General features: G+C 40.0%; 1 protein-coding gene across 6 annotated transcripts in view; it reads right to left on the bottom strand.

The window, feature by feature from the left end:
* The window catches only part of LOC148081720 (nuclear factor 1 B-type-like), a 47,166-nt gene that overhangs the window by 16,212 nt on the left and 11,455 nt on the right, over positions 1-19,499 (bottom strand). For all 6 annotated transcript variants that reach the window (XM_087788716.1, XM_087788717.1, XM_087788718.1 and 3 more), the window contains one exon: positions 1,162-1,218. In XM_087788716.1, the coding sequence (XP_087644842.1) occupies positions 1,162-1,218 (57 nt within the window). The remainder of the gene's footprint in view (positions 1-1,161; positions 1,219-19,499) is intronic.

Here is a 19,499-nt window from a genome sequence, read left to right as displayed (position 1 = left end):
AAACCTCCTGCCACTAGTTGGCAACATTTGTCATTAAGACAACAACACCGGGCGAAACGGCAGCAATGAGTGAAAAAGAAAAGAAACACCAGCAGCTTTTAAAGCTGATGTTTGGACTCATTTTGTCTTCAAAACAAAGTTTAAAGTTAATTATTTGAGAAGCACTTTCCTACAACAACACTTCAACATTTGATTAGAGAAAGTATTTGCTCCATTCTTTGTTGTACAAGGCAGGGAGAGTGCAAAAATATACAGTATCACAATATATCGCATAGTCGCTAATGTATTGTTGTGATGCCTTGTGATCTTATGGCCATAAATAAATTGAAACATGATGTAAGGAGGAAAATAACATTATTTTGGAGAGAGGTGAAGAAAACTTTGTCTCATTGGTTTAACATTGATGTTATTTTAAATGCTAAACTTTGTCTACTTGGTATTTATAAACCAAACAATTTTGCAACTGCAAAAAGGAGGAAGTTGTTGGAATTTAGCCTCCTCCGTGCAGGTCTGCTGGATGAGTTTAACTCGTGCATCCATGGAGTTAATGAAAGAAATTGGTTAGTAAGTAACTTATCTTTGGTTGTGTGTGTGTTCTGTAAATGTTACAGATTTAAATGTTTTATTTATTCAATTATTCTAGTTTTGTCAGTAGTTTGTATCGTTAAGTAAGTTCTGTTTGACTTGAGAAAATGACAATAAATATACAGCATATATTTGTTTTAATGATTTTGGAATAAACAGTGAATGAATCTCTGTCATGTATAAATAGTTTGGTGACGTAGTGGATCAGCTGACGGTCAATATTCTCTCTGTGATAAAGACTCTGGCAGCTGTCGGTCACGTTACTGCGAGCGTCCAGTGAGTGAGAGCGGCTTTGATGTGGAGCCAGGCCGAGCCGGGTCGATCCAGGATGATGTTTCCTTTGGCTCTGGGATCAGCCAAAAAAAAAAAAAAAAAACCTGCTCCCTCTGGCAGTTAAACCATATTTAAAGTGTTTTCATTGTAGCCCTCTGATGTCACAGCAGGGCAAGAAAAGAACCGCGGCATTGGTCGAAACAAACGTCTCGGATTTGTTGCCGACGATTTTTAAGAACGCGTCTCGCCGACAGTCGTAGCAGTTCTAACGTGGAACACAAGGATCTGAGGAACTGGGCTGACCTGGAAGTTGGCTTTTTCCGGGATCGTTGTTGCTGGGACTTCCCGACTGTTGAGAGTCTAGAAAACACACAAACACAGGCTGATCAGTACACAAACAACCCCGATTGTTTCATTGAGGAAAAATAAAAACGTTCATGATGATGGAAAAACCTAATGATTTGTGTGTATTCACAAATATGTGTGTACCTGCTGTACAAGTTTATTCATCAGGACAGAGTGAGTTCCAGCAAAGGCAGGGCGGGGAAGTACGAGGAAACATGAGTGGAATTCTTTCCAGTGTGTGTGTGTGTGTGTGTGTGTGTGTGTGTAAATTTCCTGTCCTGGTTATCCACAGATTCATTTCCAGTGTATTAACACACAAATTAACAAATATCAACATGTAAAAAAATAGTGTTCTTCTTGTTAAACTACAGTGATCCGGATCTTCTGAAGTCCACATACCAGAACCAGCACTGTGAACTCAGGTACCCTTGTCTTCCTGTGGGCTTCAGCGGCACAAAGATTCATCTGTGCGTGTGTGTGTGTGTGTGTGTGTGTGTGTGAGTGTGTGTGTATCTCTACGGCTGCCGAGTGTGACTGCTAAAGACGACGCAGAGAAAACAGAATGTTCTTGGCTGTAGGTCAACAATGACGATGAGGGAGGAGACCAGACCACCGAGGAAAAAAAAGACCCCTGCTCACCGTACACACTCCACCTAACATGAGGAAACTCGCACGTCTGTGAATCCTAAAAACACTGCTCGACACTGCTACCAACTTTGCCAAAGTAGACTCGTGACCCACAATAAAGTAACTTCTTCACTTTCCTTTGAGATAAATGGATTTTTAGAAAACTCAGAGGAGGTTTAAAAAAATGTAAAAAGAAAAATTCATAAACTTGCTTAACTTGGAGATAAAAACTAAATAATGATAATAAATAATATATCGTGAACACAACTAAAAGATGATGATGGACCCATTATTGTACATTCTGTCTTCTTTTTTCTTTTACTGTTGAAGGAAATTATTACTAAATAAATATTTATTCCAAAGCTTCAATTACTACTAATATATATATATTTTTTAACTTTTGTTCGCCGTGACATATTACGACACTAGCATTTCGACGCCGTCCATCACGCTCGTGACGGGTGTCAAGTGTACGAGAACCCGGAGGAGAGAGCGATCATCAGGAGGTAAGGATTGAAGGTGAAGCCCTTTTCCAACCACAACAGGAGCAGATGGCCTCAGCGGCAGCGCAGACCACCGGGAGAGACCACCTGGACGCGTCGACGTAAACAAGACCGGCATCTGTCGAGACCTGAGAGCTACACTTGACCTTCGACCTCGGAGGTGGGTCACGACCCCGCTCTCTCCCGGGGTCAAGTTCATCCGATCGTTTTTGTTCCCACGGGCGTCTCGGAGCTCGGTCTGTTGTTTTTAATGGCGCTAGCGATGCTAGCCGCCGGCTCGGGCGTCTTTCCTTCATCGTCCCGCTTTCGAAAATCAACTCAAAAGTTCTCAAACACACGTGTGCGCTGGAGGAAAGGATTAAGTCGGCGACAGGTTTCGACAACCACGGTTCAAATCTCTCGGCAGCATCAGCCACCTCTTGTTGTTATCCAAACATCATACGCCTGAACTCCTTTCTTGAATGCGGGCCACGTTAGTGACGTGGGTTTGACCTACAATCAATCTAAAAAAAAAAAATCAAAACACCTCTCTGTGTGTTTGATTCTCCTCAGCGTTGCATAATGACTCGCCTCGCTTAAAAATTGCATAATGAAACGTAGCAAATTACATCCTTCTTTATAGTTCCATGTCCAGGGTTGTTGAAAATAATTTGATTTGCAGGAATGAATAAAAAGCCAATGTTGGTAAATATTGGAAAATATACATGGAATTGAATATTTATTTTTCTTTTCATTAAACCTTATTGTTCCTTAACAGCAACAATTTTTTTTTTTGGCTTTCATATCATATTCTATTTTTATAATAGTTAGTTCATTTTTTGGTTTATATTTCAATAAAAAGTGTATGTGATAAAATAATTCAATTTTTTTTTATTTCCAATGCACAATGCAAATATTCACATGGTTTGTTCGCGTCCTCTGCTAGTAAAGGTTCAATGAAATACTTAAAGATCACAGCAATGACTGAGGATGAGAGGATACAGTAACTCCAGTAGCTTTTAAAGCTGATGTTTGGACATATTTTGCAAATATAAGCAGTTACGACTTCGTCAAGAGTCATGTGGTCTGTAAATACTGCAACACCAGAGTCAAGTACTTGACAATACTACAAATATATCCTTGTTACTACAGTATCACAACACCAGAGTCAAGTACTCGACAATACTACAAATATATCCTTGTTACTACAGTATCACAACACCAGAGTCAAGTACTCGACAATACTACAAATATATCCTTGTTACTATAGTATCACACTATATCATATTGTTGCCCCTGTAATGTGATATGTATCGTATCAAACCCCTAATAAATACATGACTTAAATTAAAGATGAATCAGAAATAAAAGTTACAACCAGACAATTATAGAAATAAATAAGAACTGAAAAAAGTTCAACACAAAAAAACACAAAACCAAAAATAAAAAAGGAATAAACTAAGACACACACTACAACCACTACAAGTGTGTGTGCACGACAAAGTCTCTTGGACTGACACACACTCTGGCTGTGTTGGCGTCCGTCCACCAGTTTAAATAAACAGGCAGAGAGAAGAAAATAGTTCCACATATGCAAGTGATGATGAGCGGCAGCAGCAGAGGGGGATTGTGGGTATTTACCTCTCGCCCGAGAGTAACTATTAATGCATTTAATCACGGCAGGCAAAAAAAAAGTCCCTGCTCGTCCTCCTGAGACTTTTATCGCTCTCACACATGTAGGAGGCCGCCGTGCACGTGTGCGGTAAATATCTACACGCCTGCAAACATGCGGCCACAGTCGACATTTCAGGAGAAGCCTGGCAGCCATTTTATACCGAGCGAGCTTCTCTGCACATGTATAGAGAGCTGGGGCTGGATGCCAGAGGCCCCGGGGCCCGAGCCAAGACGCATTTCAGCAGCCTGCGGAGGCGAGTGAGAAGAGCGGAGGAGTTTGGGGGGCGGTGGGGGGGGGACCCGGAGAAAATGGGAAACAGTGAGAGGGCCAGAAAAAATCGAGCTAATTACAGAGAGGTCCTGACGGTTGTTGCGATACAGCTGCTGTGTGTCTGTGTGTACGGGAGTGTTTTCAGATCCAGAAGAAAATAATCTATTTTCATGCGAACATGCAGGTGTGTGTGGTAACATGTGGTGTGTTGCTGTTTCATTTGAAGTCGTACATGTTCATTAAGGTGTGTGTACAATAAATATACGTTTGTGCAGCTGCTGAATTCAATGTGTGCCGCGTTTTTTTGTGTCCAAAACGTACTTTAGTTGTGAGTCCGTTTGTGTGTCAATGAAAGTGAAATACTACATTTATTGTGTCTTTACACTGCAAATGTGTCGGTTCTTTTGCACCTTTTTTTCCGCATGAAGAGATGTGAAAATATGAATGAATCCGAAGACTTTTGTTAACAACCAACCAGGCATCCTAATCACTTCCTGTCCCACATCTCGGCCGTGATGTCATTTGTAAACAGCCTGATCCGAGCCAGCGGAGTATCCAGCCAGTGCGGCAGGGAAATCAAAGATAGGAGTTTTCTTGTTTCTTTCAACACGCCGTCTCTCGCTTTTTTTTCCCCTCGTCTTTGTTATCCAAACACGCGTCTTTATCAGTCGGCGCTGGAGCCAAAACCACAAACAAACGATAGCAGTTGTTCAGTCCACCGCACACATGCGCACTCGGGGCGCCACAAATAAACGGGACGTTTTTGTGTTAAAATTGAATTATTTTCAAGAGCAACACACTGATCGTTCGCTCCCATGATCGACCCCTCAGGCAAATGATGATCGAAAGGTTACAAACAGAATCAGGATTTTACGTCAGACTTTTTACCACCAGCGACACAGAACGAAACCCTTTCACTAGAAAATAGAAATGAAAATGAAAGTTAAACCGAGAAGAAGAAAGTGATGAAATCAACTAACGAGAGGCTCATTAGAGTTCAAAATACAGTTTACAAAAAAAAACATGGGATAGATTTGTTCTGAACTTTCATAAGTTATAAAAATTCATTATTTATTTTATAGTAATAGTGATGGATCCAAACTTTAATTTACTTAACTTTAGTCTAGAGTCCCATGTTGCTAAGTAAGTTGTAATAATTGATAATAGAGTTAGTCATCAATCCTCACATTTTTGGTGAGCAATCAAACTTAGTATCTTTGCTCTTGTTGACAGAGGGCGGGACAAATAAGAGCATTTGAGTGACAATTTACTATCCACCTATTTCCTCCTAGAACAATTGGATAATGTTTTTTAAGGAACTGTTCATTCCACAGGTCACTAAAATAAAAACGTGTTTAAATAAATTACTTTAACTCCCGAAGTCATGGAGTCTCACTTCTGTCACTGTGCCTGTCTCCACCTTGTGGTTCTTCTTTAAGCCTGTGACTCTGGCTGATATTTCGTCACTGGTGAGTAAAATCCAACCCTCCTCTTGCTCGTCCGACGTCCTTCCGCGTAGGCCCTTTATTAAAGTGTTTGGGAAATCATTCCAGGCTGTTGCTCCTAAGCTTTGGAACGATCTCTGTGTTTGATGATCTACTGACTCCTTCAAGAAACATCTTAAGACATTTTTATTTGTACTTTTACCCTGATTTTCTGAGACTCCTGTGTTTGTCTTATGTGTCTTTTAAACTATATATTTGAACTGTATATTGTTTTTGATTATTAAAGCTCTATGTGACCCTGATCTAGAAAATTGCTTCACAAATAACTATAACCTTCTAACTTACTTACATACTTACCTTCCCTTCCTTTAAACATTTAGTTCTTTAATCTTAATGGATCTTTAATGGATAATGTTGACATTACGTGTGACAAGTGATCATTTGATTGCGTCATGTCAACAGTATGTGAGTCATGTATTCTTGTATAATGTTAACTTCGAAGGTTCCGTCAGTAACTAACAACTTATCGCCTTTTTTTTTCTAAAGCTTTGCACTCATATGTATTTTCAGTTCCAACTGACTCACAATGGCATTAGTTTGGATATTTCCTATTTGTGGTCCATGAGTCGTGTCTCCTGCTTCTTCATTGAACTTCAAACCGACAGTCACAGTTAAGGGGTCGGATCTTAAAGCGATCTATTCTTCAAGATTTTCTAAAAATAAATAATCCTACTGATCGCCAGGACATCAACATAAAAAGCCGCTGAAACGAGTATCTTTGATATATTCCGGGCCGTCGAGCACCCGCACGTTCGAGTGTCGACGTCATGGAAACGCCACTACAGAACCACGAGTGGCTTTCACACACTTGATTCCCCGAGCAAGTTCTGTGAGAGATTCTCATCAGTCACCGGCTTAATCAGCGTCCCCGCCTCGTCTGTGAGAACCTATACGTCGCATCTGCGTTGAAACAATACCGCCATCGCTGCGAGCTCGGCCGACAATTAGCTTTGTTGCGGCGTAATTGACTGGCAGGACCGGGGGGGCCTTGGGGGTGGGAGCTTTTTTTTTTATATACGTTCGCCCGCTGTCGCCACGCTGCCATTCAGCTGCGCGGCGAGAGAAAAGAATAGATCCGTAGAAAAAAAGGGTGGAAAGGTTGATCGCATCCCTCTGCCATCCAAGACGCCGCCGCCGTGGCAAACTTCCAGACACGACCGGCGGAGGAAGAACGAGACTATAGACTTAATTATGCATGCGCTTTTTCTCATTCATTGTAGTGGTGGGAAGAACGAGGGAGGGGCCAGGGTGGGGGGGAGGACCAATGACATTCCATCGTCGTACTCACACACACACACACACATCAGCCGTCTGGGGGCTAATGAGGTGACACTCACCGTCTGGAGACTCGCCAAAACAGTCCATTAACTCCTCGCAGTAGTTAAGAAGGAAGGGTGAGAGAGGGGGGGCAGGGGGGGGTGAGGCAAGTGGGGTGAGGTAGCCGGTGGATCGGCGAAGGGGGTGTAGTCTGAGCGGGCACTTTGGTACTTGTGAATGAACCAGTAGGGGGCGGCGAGGAGGGGGTGGGGGGGGTTGGGTGCACGAGCGTTCATCATGGACGATTGTTCTCACTGAAGGCATCCCTGGTGTGTGTTTATGTGCATCCGTGTTCTGGCGTGTACTTTTAGGGTACGTCAAAAAAAAAAATGATATACACATGACGCACACATGTAGACGTCTCGGTGGAGAGTGGCATTGGAAGGGGTTAGCTGCCCGGGGTTAGGGTCAATGGATCCAAACCCCCCCCCCCCCCCCCCCGTCCCAGACGGACATTTGACTGAACCGCAGTACAATTCGCCGCTTTCATCTCCCAAACCTTACCCCCTATACCTCCCCCGCCTCCCACCCACGACTGCTGCGATAATTAGAAGACAAACGCAGCCGACCCCTGCTGCTTGAGTGGCAACGGGCATGAGGGGCCCCGGAACACCGCGGCCTCAGACCTGCACCCGACGGGCCCTGAAGAGACGTGGTGGGGGCGAGCGAGCAGGAGGGGCTGCAGGGTCTGGGAATTTCCCCCCACGAATCCCTCTGGAGTTTTGTGCCGAGCGAGTTCGCAACGATCGGACGGACGGACGGACTCGAAACTGAATCAGCAAAAGTTAAAATCCAAACTTTTTACACAAACAATCCACAAAAATATATTTAAGACAAGACTTAAAGTTGTGTGGTGTGTTTTGCGTGGAAACTACATAAATAATTAAATAAAAAATATGTTGTTACACTGAAATGAAATGTCATAACCCTGTGTAGAGCCTTAGCATTATTTATAATTAATAATTGAAAACGACCTAAAAATATTGATACATTTAAATGTGGATACTGTATCGATTGAAAATAAAAAAATGCTTTCTAATCATTTTTTGTTTTCATCTTAGTTCTGGGTTATATTTCAATTAAGTGGGTATACAATATTATTATATGCACTTAAACTCCGGGACACTAGATGGCAGTAATCATTACGTCCACTGGAGCTAAAGGAACAATGAAATTCTGTGAGATATCAGCGATGACTGTGAACGAGAGGATACAGTGACTCCAACAGGTTTTTAAGCTGATGTTTGGACATATTTTAGTTTAAAAAAAATCGTGATATGTATAGTATAAGCAGATTCTTGCCAATACACACCACTAGTCAATACTATATAACGGTATAAAGGTATAAAGGATGTTCTTAAATATTACATTGCAATATATCGTATTGTTTCCTCGTGTATTAAACAAACAGATTCTTGCCAATACACACCACTAGTCAATACTTACATACTATATAAAGGTATAAAGGATGTTCTTAAATATTACATCGCAATATAACGTATTGTTTCCTCGTGTATTAAACAAGCAGATTCTTGCCAATACACACCACTAGTCAATACTTATATACTATATAAATGTATAAAGAATGTTCTTAAATATTAAATCGCAATATATAGTATTGTTTCCTTGTGTATTAAACAAGCAGATTCTTGCCAATACACACCACTAGTCAATACTTATATACTATATAAATGTATAAAGAATGTTATTAAATATTACATCGCAATATATAGTATTGTTTCCTCGTGTATTAAACAAGCAGATTCTTGCCAATACACACCACTAGTCAATACTTATATACTATATAAATGTATAAAGGATGTTCTTAAATATTACATCGCAATATATCGTATTGTTTCCTCGTGTATTAAACAAGCAGATTCTTGCCAATACACACCACTAGTCAATACTTATATACTATATAAATGTATAAAGGATGTTCTTAAATATTACATCGCAATATATCGTATTGTTTCCTCGTGTATTAAACAAGCAGATTCTTGCCAATACACACCACTAGTCAATACTTATATACTATATAAATGTATAAAGAATGTTCTTAAATATTACATCGCAATATATAGTATTGTTTCCTCGTGTATTAAACAAGCAGATTCTTGCCAATACACGCCCATAATTAATCCAGTAAAAAATAAATTCTCTGTAAAATCATCAGCTTGTAGTTTCACTTTGACCGGAGTAATACTTTTGTACTACTATATTCCTCTCTGAAACCAGCCAATTCAAACCATTGTCGTGTCGTACTTTTCACAGGCCCTGTTGTGTTGTGATATGTGTGTTGCGAGTGTAAACATGCAGAGTCACATGTGAGTTTAGTTTGGACCACAGAGCAGCGCCGGGTGCCAGCTAGTGTCAGCGAGCCGCCAAGAGGAGTCCCCTCTGGTGAGAAGGGCGCTCCCGTGCATGGCAAGATGGCGTCCCTCCAGCTGGGCGCCAGGCCACGAGGATCTCCGCCGTCCCTCCCTCTCCCTTAGCCAGACGAGCATAAACACAAACACGCATCTTGAACCCAGAGTCCCGGGTTCTGGCAGCGGCGCTGGCTCTGGATAAACCGCAGACTCCAACTTGTCATTAGCGGCTCGAACGGCGACCGAAGCAACAGATGTCTAAAGGCTGAACATGTGCGGATCCTGCAGGTGAATCCTCTGGAACAGTCGCTGTTACCTGTGCAGGTATTTGAGTAAATTGAAGCCTCTAACCCGGACCCTGGGCCAAGTATTTGACTGCATTTATTAGGTCAACGATCATGAAGACAAGAAGAATTTTAGTTTGTGTTTATTTAATTTGGTCATTGCTAGTCTCTGGTTATGATTGCAGGGTTTTTATTTTGGGAATTGTGTCCTATTTTTTGTAGTTTTTTGAATACAGTGGTCCCTCACCAGACCACGGTTCACATTCCACAGCCTCCATTTTTTTTATACGAGATACTGCATATTTAAGGATCATGTAACTATCTGCAGTCAGGAACGACTCATTTTTCTTCGCAAACACTTTTACAAACATGTGAACTATTTGAACTTCAGATGAACTACACAGAACTTAGTGGGAAGCACTAAATACCACATGCATCTTAATGTGGTGCCAACAAAACAAGTGAACTCCCATGACGCCTTTCCTCACACCGATCTTTTAAGTGACAGCCGATTGGTCCTATATAACAGCGTGTTTAAATTCTACTGACACGTTGCTATGTCCAAAATGATCGACATCTGGGATGGGTCAGCTGGGCGGCAAAGCATTATGTAGGCTGTTTAGGTCTAATTACCATGAATTTTGATGTTAAAATGATGTATTTTTAAAAGTAGAAAGTGTGTTACAGTTGGAAAAAAATGTTAAGACAAGTTTGGGCAAGTTTTATAAAGAATGCAAGGAGGTATGATGACACCTTAACATGTATTTGAATAGTCACCACTTTGTAGGTTTAAGAATTGTTTTTTTTTCTTTTTTTAATAATGTAACCCCCGAAATAAACGAGGGCCCACCTTATTTATTGCTCCTCTTAAATACTTGCATGAATATAAAACATGTTTAGAAAAATATGCTTTTATAGTCACATAAAAAAAGTGATATAAAATAATAATTTAAGTAAATTTAGACCAATAATTTATTGCGGTAGAAAATGAATAAAGGAACAATGGAGCTCGACTTATCACAACAAGGCCTCAGGACTGATGACTCAAACCCAGAAGTCACCTCAGCGAGGACACACGCCTCACCTCCGCAGGTGTCATGAGCCACAGGAATTCGAGCACCTGGATATGACAAAGGAGTTATAAAAGAAGACGTTACCGCCTCACTCGAACCAAAACAAGAATGCGAAGCATCTTCGGGTCGCGATGATTTCTCCTTCTTCTATATTAACGATGATAATGACGCGACGGATACAACGACGCTCTTGTTGTCTTCTCGCCCGACAGGTTTCAGCTGCTCCATCTGTTGCAGTCGAGTTCATCGGTTTCCTGATCCTCGCTGTACTTGATGCCATCTTTCCCACGAGGCTCTACAGTCATAATCTCTAGAAATATTTGCACAGTTGACGGCGGTGCGGATATTAAGACGGTGCCACAAGAGGGGGATCACAAGCATCGCAGAACCCGACCACGTATTCAAGAGTGAAACATCGTGACGAAAACATTTATGATTTCAATTAGTGGTGTCAAATTATTATAATTGATCTCATTAATGTCATTTTTTTGATTTGTTTCTGTACACAAGTTACATTTGTTATTTTAGGGTTGTCCAAGAAAACCCCTTACAGCGCTTTATATAAACCTGATGTTTTATTTGTTTTTTATTTTCTAACTATATAGAATTAATTTGTCAAATGTGGCCCGAAACAGCTTAGAACCGTATTTGAGGTTTGTGCTTTTAGGCTAAAAAAAGGTCTCTTATTGTGAAAGAACACATTTTTTTAAGCTTATTTTCAACATTTGGGTTGAATTCCATCAATCAATAAACTTTAGAGGACACTTTAGCTTCTACTAATAGAAACGTAAGACTGACGGTTAAATTCCGTATAAATATTGTTAGACAGAGATTAAAAACCAACTAGAACGACATATGTCCACGTCTGTCCAAAACAATGCATGACTATAAATAGACACTTCTTTTGGTTATATATGTCAAACTTTCATTCTGCCACAATAAAACTATAAATAACATTTTAGTTCCACTCCAACCACCGTTGCTTTGAATAACAATGTAAGACACTGAGACAAAGCATAACTGAAATTACCATGTGTAAACCAAACTATTCCGACGACTCATGAAGTCGTGACAGCACTGAATGTAAGCGTCCTCAGTGGAACTCGAACTCACCACCTGATGAAGGCACAGCATCTCAACCACTGCGACGCCAGAGACCGTTGGCCCAACATTCCAGAGACCCTATAGCATTACTGAAGTATCTTAAAGCAATCTTCAGCAAGCAATAAAGTCACAGTTTGTCAGCAGATTTCCACTTGAGTTCATACCAGCAGGAGAACCTACTGAAGGGGGTCGAACTCAATCATGCAACGAGCGAAAATCATTAAGCAATATTATTCTTGCGCCGAAAATAACTATGACTACGACAGGAAGTATGTGTCAGATTATTCTACACATCTCTAACTATCTTTGCCTTAGTTCAGCAAACACGTCAAATTCCTTCAACATCATTTTTATTTTATTTTAAAAGTCTCCGAATGACTGTTGAGATTGATAATCTGTTTCTTATCTTAGTTAATTTTTTTGAGGTTTCAATGTCAATATCTACTTCGATCTAAGAGCCGACCAACCAAGGTTAGTTCACCCAAAATTCAAACCTCACTCGTGTTCTACTCACCCTCATGTCGACGGAGGTAAGTTCTTTTTAGAGTTACCGACAAAAATGTTTGTTCATTTTAATGTAGAACCTGGCACTCAGTTTTCGTCTTCGTCCAAAAAGACACTTGAAAACATCCAAATACCTCCGTACTGCTCGTCTGTATCGTCCCTCTTGTATTGAAGCCTCGACAAGAGGAATTGTTCCTAAAAACTAAAAAAAAGTCCAGATTTTAAGTTTATTTTGTACAAGAAGTTTAAAGAACAACAAGTCTAATCACTTGGCTTGACTTTGGCCTCCTGAATCCAAAACAAACCACAGAAAAATCAACCGAAATGTCACCGTCTGTTCGTAGTCTGGTTATAAAGTTTTCCTGAAAATGTCTTTTGAATACGTTCAAAACTTTGGCGAACAGGAAGAGAGACAAACACCATCTAAGACACACCAGTTGTCAGAGGTTTGAAACAAGTTATATATTTTTAAATCAATAGAACAAAGCCAGAATTATCTTATATCATCTGAATAAAGAGCACGTATTAAGTCATGACCTCGTGTCCACAAGGAAGCACCCCCTGGTCCACTTCCCAACTGTGGTTCTGCAGGTTTTCTGGTCCAGACCACTTGGAGTTGGCACCTGGAACAGTGGCCCACAAGACTGCCACACATACAAGCGGCCAAAACACCAGAGGATGTTGACGGAGTACGATGACACAACTCAACCACAAGGGATCTCTGGGTTTAAGCCGGGTTGGTCCCCAACATATTGGGAACCACGGACCGTTTTTAATGTCGACCTTATATTCATGAATCGACTTTTAGATAAAAAGTAACCAAATCCAACCATATCTAGCTTGTATTGCACTGGTTTTGACTAGTTTACAGGATTATTTGTTGAGTATAATGAAAACGAGTGTCAAAAGTCACACTTTTTTTTCGACTCAAACCACGTTGCAGACAGTAATAATACAAAAAAATCAGAAATTATATTATTAAAAAATGATGTTTCTTGAAGGACCAGTCCCGGACGAGGGTTTGGGAAGTACTGGTTTAAGGGACCCACTTCCCAAAGTGTTCTTTTTCCCCTTATATAAAGTCAGACTGAGACTTCTTTCGTCCATGAAGGGGGGAAATGGTGTCACACCATATGGAATTCTTTGTTTCCTCCGCAGGAGTCTACTGTAAGTACAGGCTGGATGTATAGCGACGGGGTGGGTTGTGGGGGCGGGGGGGTAGGAGGGTTGAAGGGGATGGGGGCGGCCCAAGCAGTGAAAATATGCCTCATGGACCCGTTGAACTTGGGGCCTGCGCGGGATTTCGTGAAGGTTTACAGGAGAGCAAGCATGTGGTTGCTGCGAGTACATGTAAGCGTTTAGCCATCCATAAAACCAGCGAGGCTGTAACTGCGCACACAAACATGTACATAAATATCAAATAGAAAAACCTCGACTGGTTCTTTTCAAGAAGCTGCAGACAAAGAAAAAAAAACACTTCTGACTCTGAGGAAAGTGTCTGTGAGACAAACCGGCTCGACTTGTGTCAGCCGGTGTTAACAGATTCCCTGGGTTAACCTCCACGAGTGTCGTACAGCATGTTCTGTAAACTGTAATGTGTGTTTGCGCCTGCGGCACTGCGGCCCCGCGGCGGCACTCTTCAGTTCCTCATAAGTCTGGGTGTGGCAACACACAACCTATGGACCGTCATCCGGGTCATCGGGTGCACGCAGCAGGGTTCGCTCCACGCAGGGTCAAACGCACACGAGACCCTGACTCTATAAAAATACCCTCAACGGATGCAAAGAGCTTTTTATGAAATACGAGTGCTCCGGTTACTTTTGAATGCCAATTAAAAAAAAAAAAAACTAAGACATTCATCTTGGGATCAGAACAGGTCATAAAACGACACTATGAAGCCTCCGAAATATTTTTAATTAAAAATCCTTTTCTTTGTTTCCTTATAAAAACACGCAGAGGACAATAAATCACCTCACTTAGAAGAGTGAGTCACGATAGAGGAACAACAGGAAAGATAGTTACGTGTTGATCGCCAACAGATCCGTCGTTGATTAAATAAATGACTTCCAGAATAGAATCTGAACGACTCAGAACTTTTCAAACAATGAGAAAGTGGTTTTAATTAAATCTAAGGTCATTTTCACTCTTTGACTTCCTGGTTTCACGTGTGTGTGTGTGTGTGTGTGTGAGTGAGTGAGTGTGTGTGTCCGCGCCACTTAGACATGAAAGTGTGTTAGGATCAGATGTGGTCGGAGAGGCCCGGATAATCATCGGCAGCTTATCTCGACACTCCGCAGAAGATGTAAACACAAGACGACGGAATCAAGCCCTTGTTGTGACTTCGCTGCTTGAATGAAAACTTTCCTTTTCCGTGGATTGAAGTTTTTAGACAAACCATTGCAGAGATGAAATAGTGGCCCAATTACAGCTCAACACACTGAAAGTACTAACAACAACTCACAAAGAAGAAATACTTTGTGTAGTCGTTGATTATGGGCATGAGAAAATATCAATACATTTAATATCGCCTTTTTTCTTTACAACCTTTTAAAGCAATGACTGGAATTGTTGTACGTGCAAATATTAACAACGTTTGGCAATCCTGCTAAATCCCAGCGACGACTGAGGACGAGAGGATACAATCAAACTCCAGCAGCTTTAAAAGGTGTTGTTAGTGTACCTATATGTGATATTTTGTCTTTGTGGAAAAACCTGAAAAATAAAGTATTACAAAAAAAAAAAGGTGTTGTTAGTTACTCAACATATCATTATTGTTGCTCCTGTATCGTGGTACTTCGATATATTCTTGATAATACACGACCCTATTATAAAACCTGTAGTAGAAAGTCTAGTCGATTTCCCTTAAATATTTATATTTTAGAATTCTGCAGTTCTAAACAAAAGTGAATTTATTTAATTTATTTTAATTTATTAAATTCTAGGCACTACTTTTGTCATATGATTCAAAATAAACAAAAATGTAGGTTTAATTATTTAGCATGATTTGTACTGTAAATGTGTTGCACTAAAATGAATGAAGAACAGTCACTCCAATAAACTCTTATTCATATCTTCTCTCAGAAGATCAGTAAACTTGTGTGATAAGGACAACTTTACAGACACAAGCAGAAAGCCTTGTTCAATCTTTACCGTAACTGTTGTCTGTCAAGTCCAAGTGATCTCTAAGTGCAAATGCCCCCCTGGGCCAAGATATAGTTTTCTTGATTTACAGATTTTTGTATTCAAATTATATCCAAATATAAAGATTTAATTTGAATAAACCAATGATGTTTAAGCTTGTTTGCTGTATGTTAACTTTGTAGGATTTCACATTGGGATTTGACACGTAAAAACTTGCCCCTAATAAGTATTTTCTTACTTTGTTTTTGACTCAAAACACATGTTTAATAAACCATTCAAAAGAGTAGCTGATCGCAGAGACAAAAAAAAACAAAAAAAAAACACGTTTTATTTTAATTCTTGCAAAATTCACTCGCGTCAAACTTTGCCGCCACTGCTCCAGGTTTGGTTCTGACCCAGTTCCACGAGGGTGGAACCTCGTCAGGTTTCCTCCGCCGACTGTGTCTGAACAAATCTTGCGCACCAAGAGTACATCTCGGGTCTCCGGTTTCATCGGACCCAGACACAACAGCAGACACTCGGGACGCGATGCTCTTGGGTCAGATGACACGGAATATTGGGTTCAATATGAGAACACATCACTTACGGCTCCTCCTGAACTTCATGCCTCCATGGCCGCCACAAGCAGACGGTGACATCAGCCCTGTGGTAAACATGTGATGTGTGCTATGAACCCTGTGATGTGGTTCTAAGTGACGGTTACTCTGTATTATCAATATTTACATTAACAGTTTTCATGTTGTTTGGAATCTTCGTAAGATTCCAACTGTTGTAGAGAAAATTGTGTTAAAGTGTTAAAGACATTTAACAAGTGGTCATTATGTGTCTGATTGGATGACAAATACACTATAAAAATACATTCCAAAGCAGATTTAAATTCTATGGTCTAATAATAAAGTATTACTGTATGTATTTGTGTATAACAATTATTTGTTTTAATTATTTAATTTAGATAATAATAAAAGTATCCTTTATCATTAGCAGAAATGAGCATATGGGAGAATTGATTGCTTAGGTCTAGTCGAGACTAATATTTGGTTGGTGAATATTCATTGGATATTTTTTATTAAGTTTTCTTTAGTGTTTTTTCCAGACAAATATTTTAACCAGAATAATTCATTTCACAAGTCACTCAAAAAAAAGCTTTATGGTATTTTTATTGTTCATCTATAGTAGAGTTTTCAAACAGCCATACTCATTATTTGACTGCTCAGGTCTAATCTACATTCAAAAGTTGTTTTTTTAAGATGCTGTTCATCCACTGTATTTATTTTAAAAAAGATAAATAAAAGTTTTATTTTCTACAGTTAAGCATGAATTGATTGCTCAGGTCTAGTCTCGATGGACGAGGTTCTAACGTGGTTTTATTGACTTTTCCATTCATTTTGTAACTACTATTTCAATGTAAATGTTTATTAGATTAAATATGAAAAAAATCCAATAAAATTAAGTCAGTTCTTAAGTGTGAATTGATTGCTCAGGTCTAGTTTGATGCACTAGGTTCTATTTTATTTTATTTTTTTCTCCGGATGATGCATGTCATTGTCTATTGTGTTGTAACAAGTATCTTAAATAATCTTTTTTATTTAATTCTATTTAAATGTACATTTTAATTAGTCCTTATTTGAAAACTCAAAATAGTTTCATTCTTAATATTCCAATTTTAAGTGTGATTCGATTGCTTTGGTCTAGTCTACAAAAAAAAAAAAAAAAAACATTGTTTAAACTCGAAGATCCACAAACAGAAGTGAAACTTTCGCTGGTCAGCGTAAACTGGAACCAGAGTCAAGGATATGAACCAACAGCCAGGGACTGTTCAGGGTCTTCTGAGGTGAGTACCAAGAATTTAGGTCAGTCCAGAGTTGCACCAGCGCGGGTGGAAATAGCTGTAGAGGCCCCGGAGAGGGGGAGACTGCAGATCTGATCCGGTCAGTCACTTCCACACACTTGTGCGCGCACACACACACACACACACACACACACACACACTCACACACACACACTCGCTGTTGACTTCCTTCGCGAGTGCTGATCATGTACGTCCGACACATGTCGAACCAGTGGGAGGAGTTTCCTTCGACCTCTGGCCCCAGTGAGAGGGTGTGTCGGCTGAACATGAACTCACCCCGAATACGAAGTAGAAGAACTGGCGTAGTAGTAGTTTTTTTTTTTTATCCCGCTGCACACACACAGATATGGAGACAGGGTCCGTGCACAAACTCAGACACACTTACTAAACAGTCAGAGTGGAGTGGAGGGTCTTGAATAAACAGACAAGGATCGGGACAATAAGCGGGAATGCTGCTGGACGTTCCTTGTAGACGCTTCGTACAAAATCCAATTATGGAACCACAGCATTAACATTCCAGCAGTCTGGCAGGTGACACACACACACACACAGACACACACACACACTCCAGTATTGAGACGTACACAGAGGACAGAAGGCAGAGCGCGGGCAGGGGGTGCCGGGTCTTTTCTTTAGCGTCAGTCAATGGGGGCTTTATTCTTCAGGTCGGGGTCTCTCGGTGAGAAGATGTTGATAACGTCGCTTTGATTGCCAGAAAGCACTTTTTTTTTTGTTGCGGCGGCCGATTGTGTGCTCGCCCCGGCGCGCTCGGTCGGGGGGCGGGGGTGTCAATGTCAGACGAGATTTAACGGTGAAACAACAATTTGGCTGTTCATTGATGAAAGATTAGAGATAAAGTCGGCGGGACACGGAGACGCACGACCACAAGAGTTGGCGGAGACTAGTTAATTGAATATGAATAACAAAGTGAGGCCACGATATCAGAGGCTCAATTAAAGGATAAAATATATATTTTCCATGTATGATTAGCATTAACTTGCAGTGAAAATAACTTATTTTTATTTAAAATGGAGCTCTGACTTTATAATGTGTGAAAACCTTTGGCCCTTTCTGTGAATATGTTACTACAAGTTGTAGAAATGCGACAGTTTATTTACTATTTTCTTCAAGTTTCGTTCTTTATTTTAAGACTTTATTCACCTCGTTTTTTATTTACTTCTTAGCGTTTGTCTACGATGCATTGTAATTTGTTTTTCAAAATAAAATTCAAGAGTTCATTCTGTTTGTAACTGGTGAAGGTATGCTACTAATAAAAAAATAATAAAAAGAAATTCTATGGTTTAAAAATACTGAATTTAGAGAATGTATTTTTTAGTTTTTCGAATTGGAATATCAAACTGTATGTGTAAAAACAAAAATGATATATATTATATTACGTAGGAATAAATTGTTAAATCCAAAAAATAAATAAATAAATGAAAGGGTTAAAAAACGCACTACTTTAAGATTATATTCAAACGTGTCCCTCTATCGATCCAGCTATAGTTCTGTAAGAATTTGTTCTTTTGGTTTACGTTTTTTTCCTGCACTATAATAATATACAACACAGGATACAATGTTGCATTTCAGTTGGAGGGCACTGCCTTAATGATACATAATTCTATAAAATCACAGTCGTTTGTGTTCGGTTTTTTTAACCAAAATTTGATAGTAAGAAGTAATATAATCGTGAAAACCTGCATAGCTCAGCTACTTTGATGTATAAATATGTTTGAATCATAAAACTCTTCCATCTTTTGGTCGTTCTTATCCACACGACTCACTTTTCTAAAGGTTTGACTGGTGGGTTTTTAACCGCACTCATTCCACTGGACTCAGATCTGCCGTCAATCAAAGGTCTTCTGGATGTATTTGCCGGAACATGAATAATTACTGTGACGTATGTATAAAAAAAAGAAAAAAACGGAAAAAAAAACTTTTCTTTTCCTGCTGCACAGCAGTTTTTCATTCATAATAGTTGGCAGCTGGTTTGTGTCGCCTGCCAGCGATCACACCCGACCATTTTCATTCTCCTTCATTTGTTCCATTCATGTCATCACGCTGGCAGCAGCAGCACCGAAAACATCCGAGTCGCT

Source organism: Callionymus lyra, chromosome 4, assembly GCF_982586985.1.
Source record: "Callionymus lyra chromosome 4, fCalLyr1.hap1.1, whole genome shotgun sequence".
NCBI classification, from domain to species: Eukaryota; Metazoa; Chordata; class Actinopteri; order Syngnathiformes; family Callionymidae; genus Callionymus; species Callionymus lyra.
Note: the sequence above shows the minus strand (reverse complement) of the source record. Positions and strands in the feature narration are given on the sequence as shown.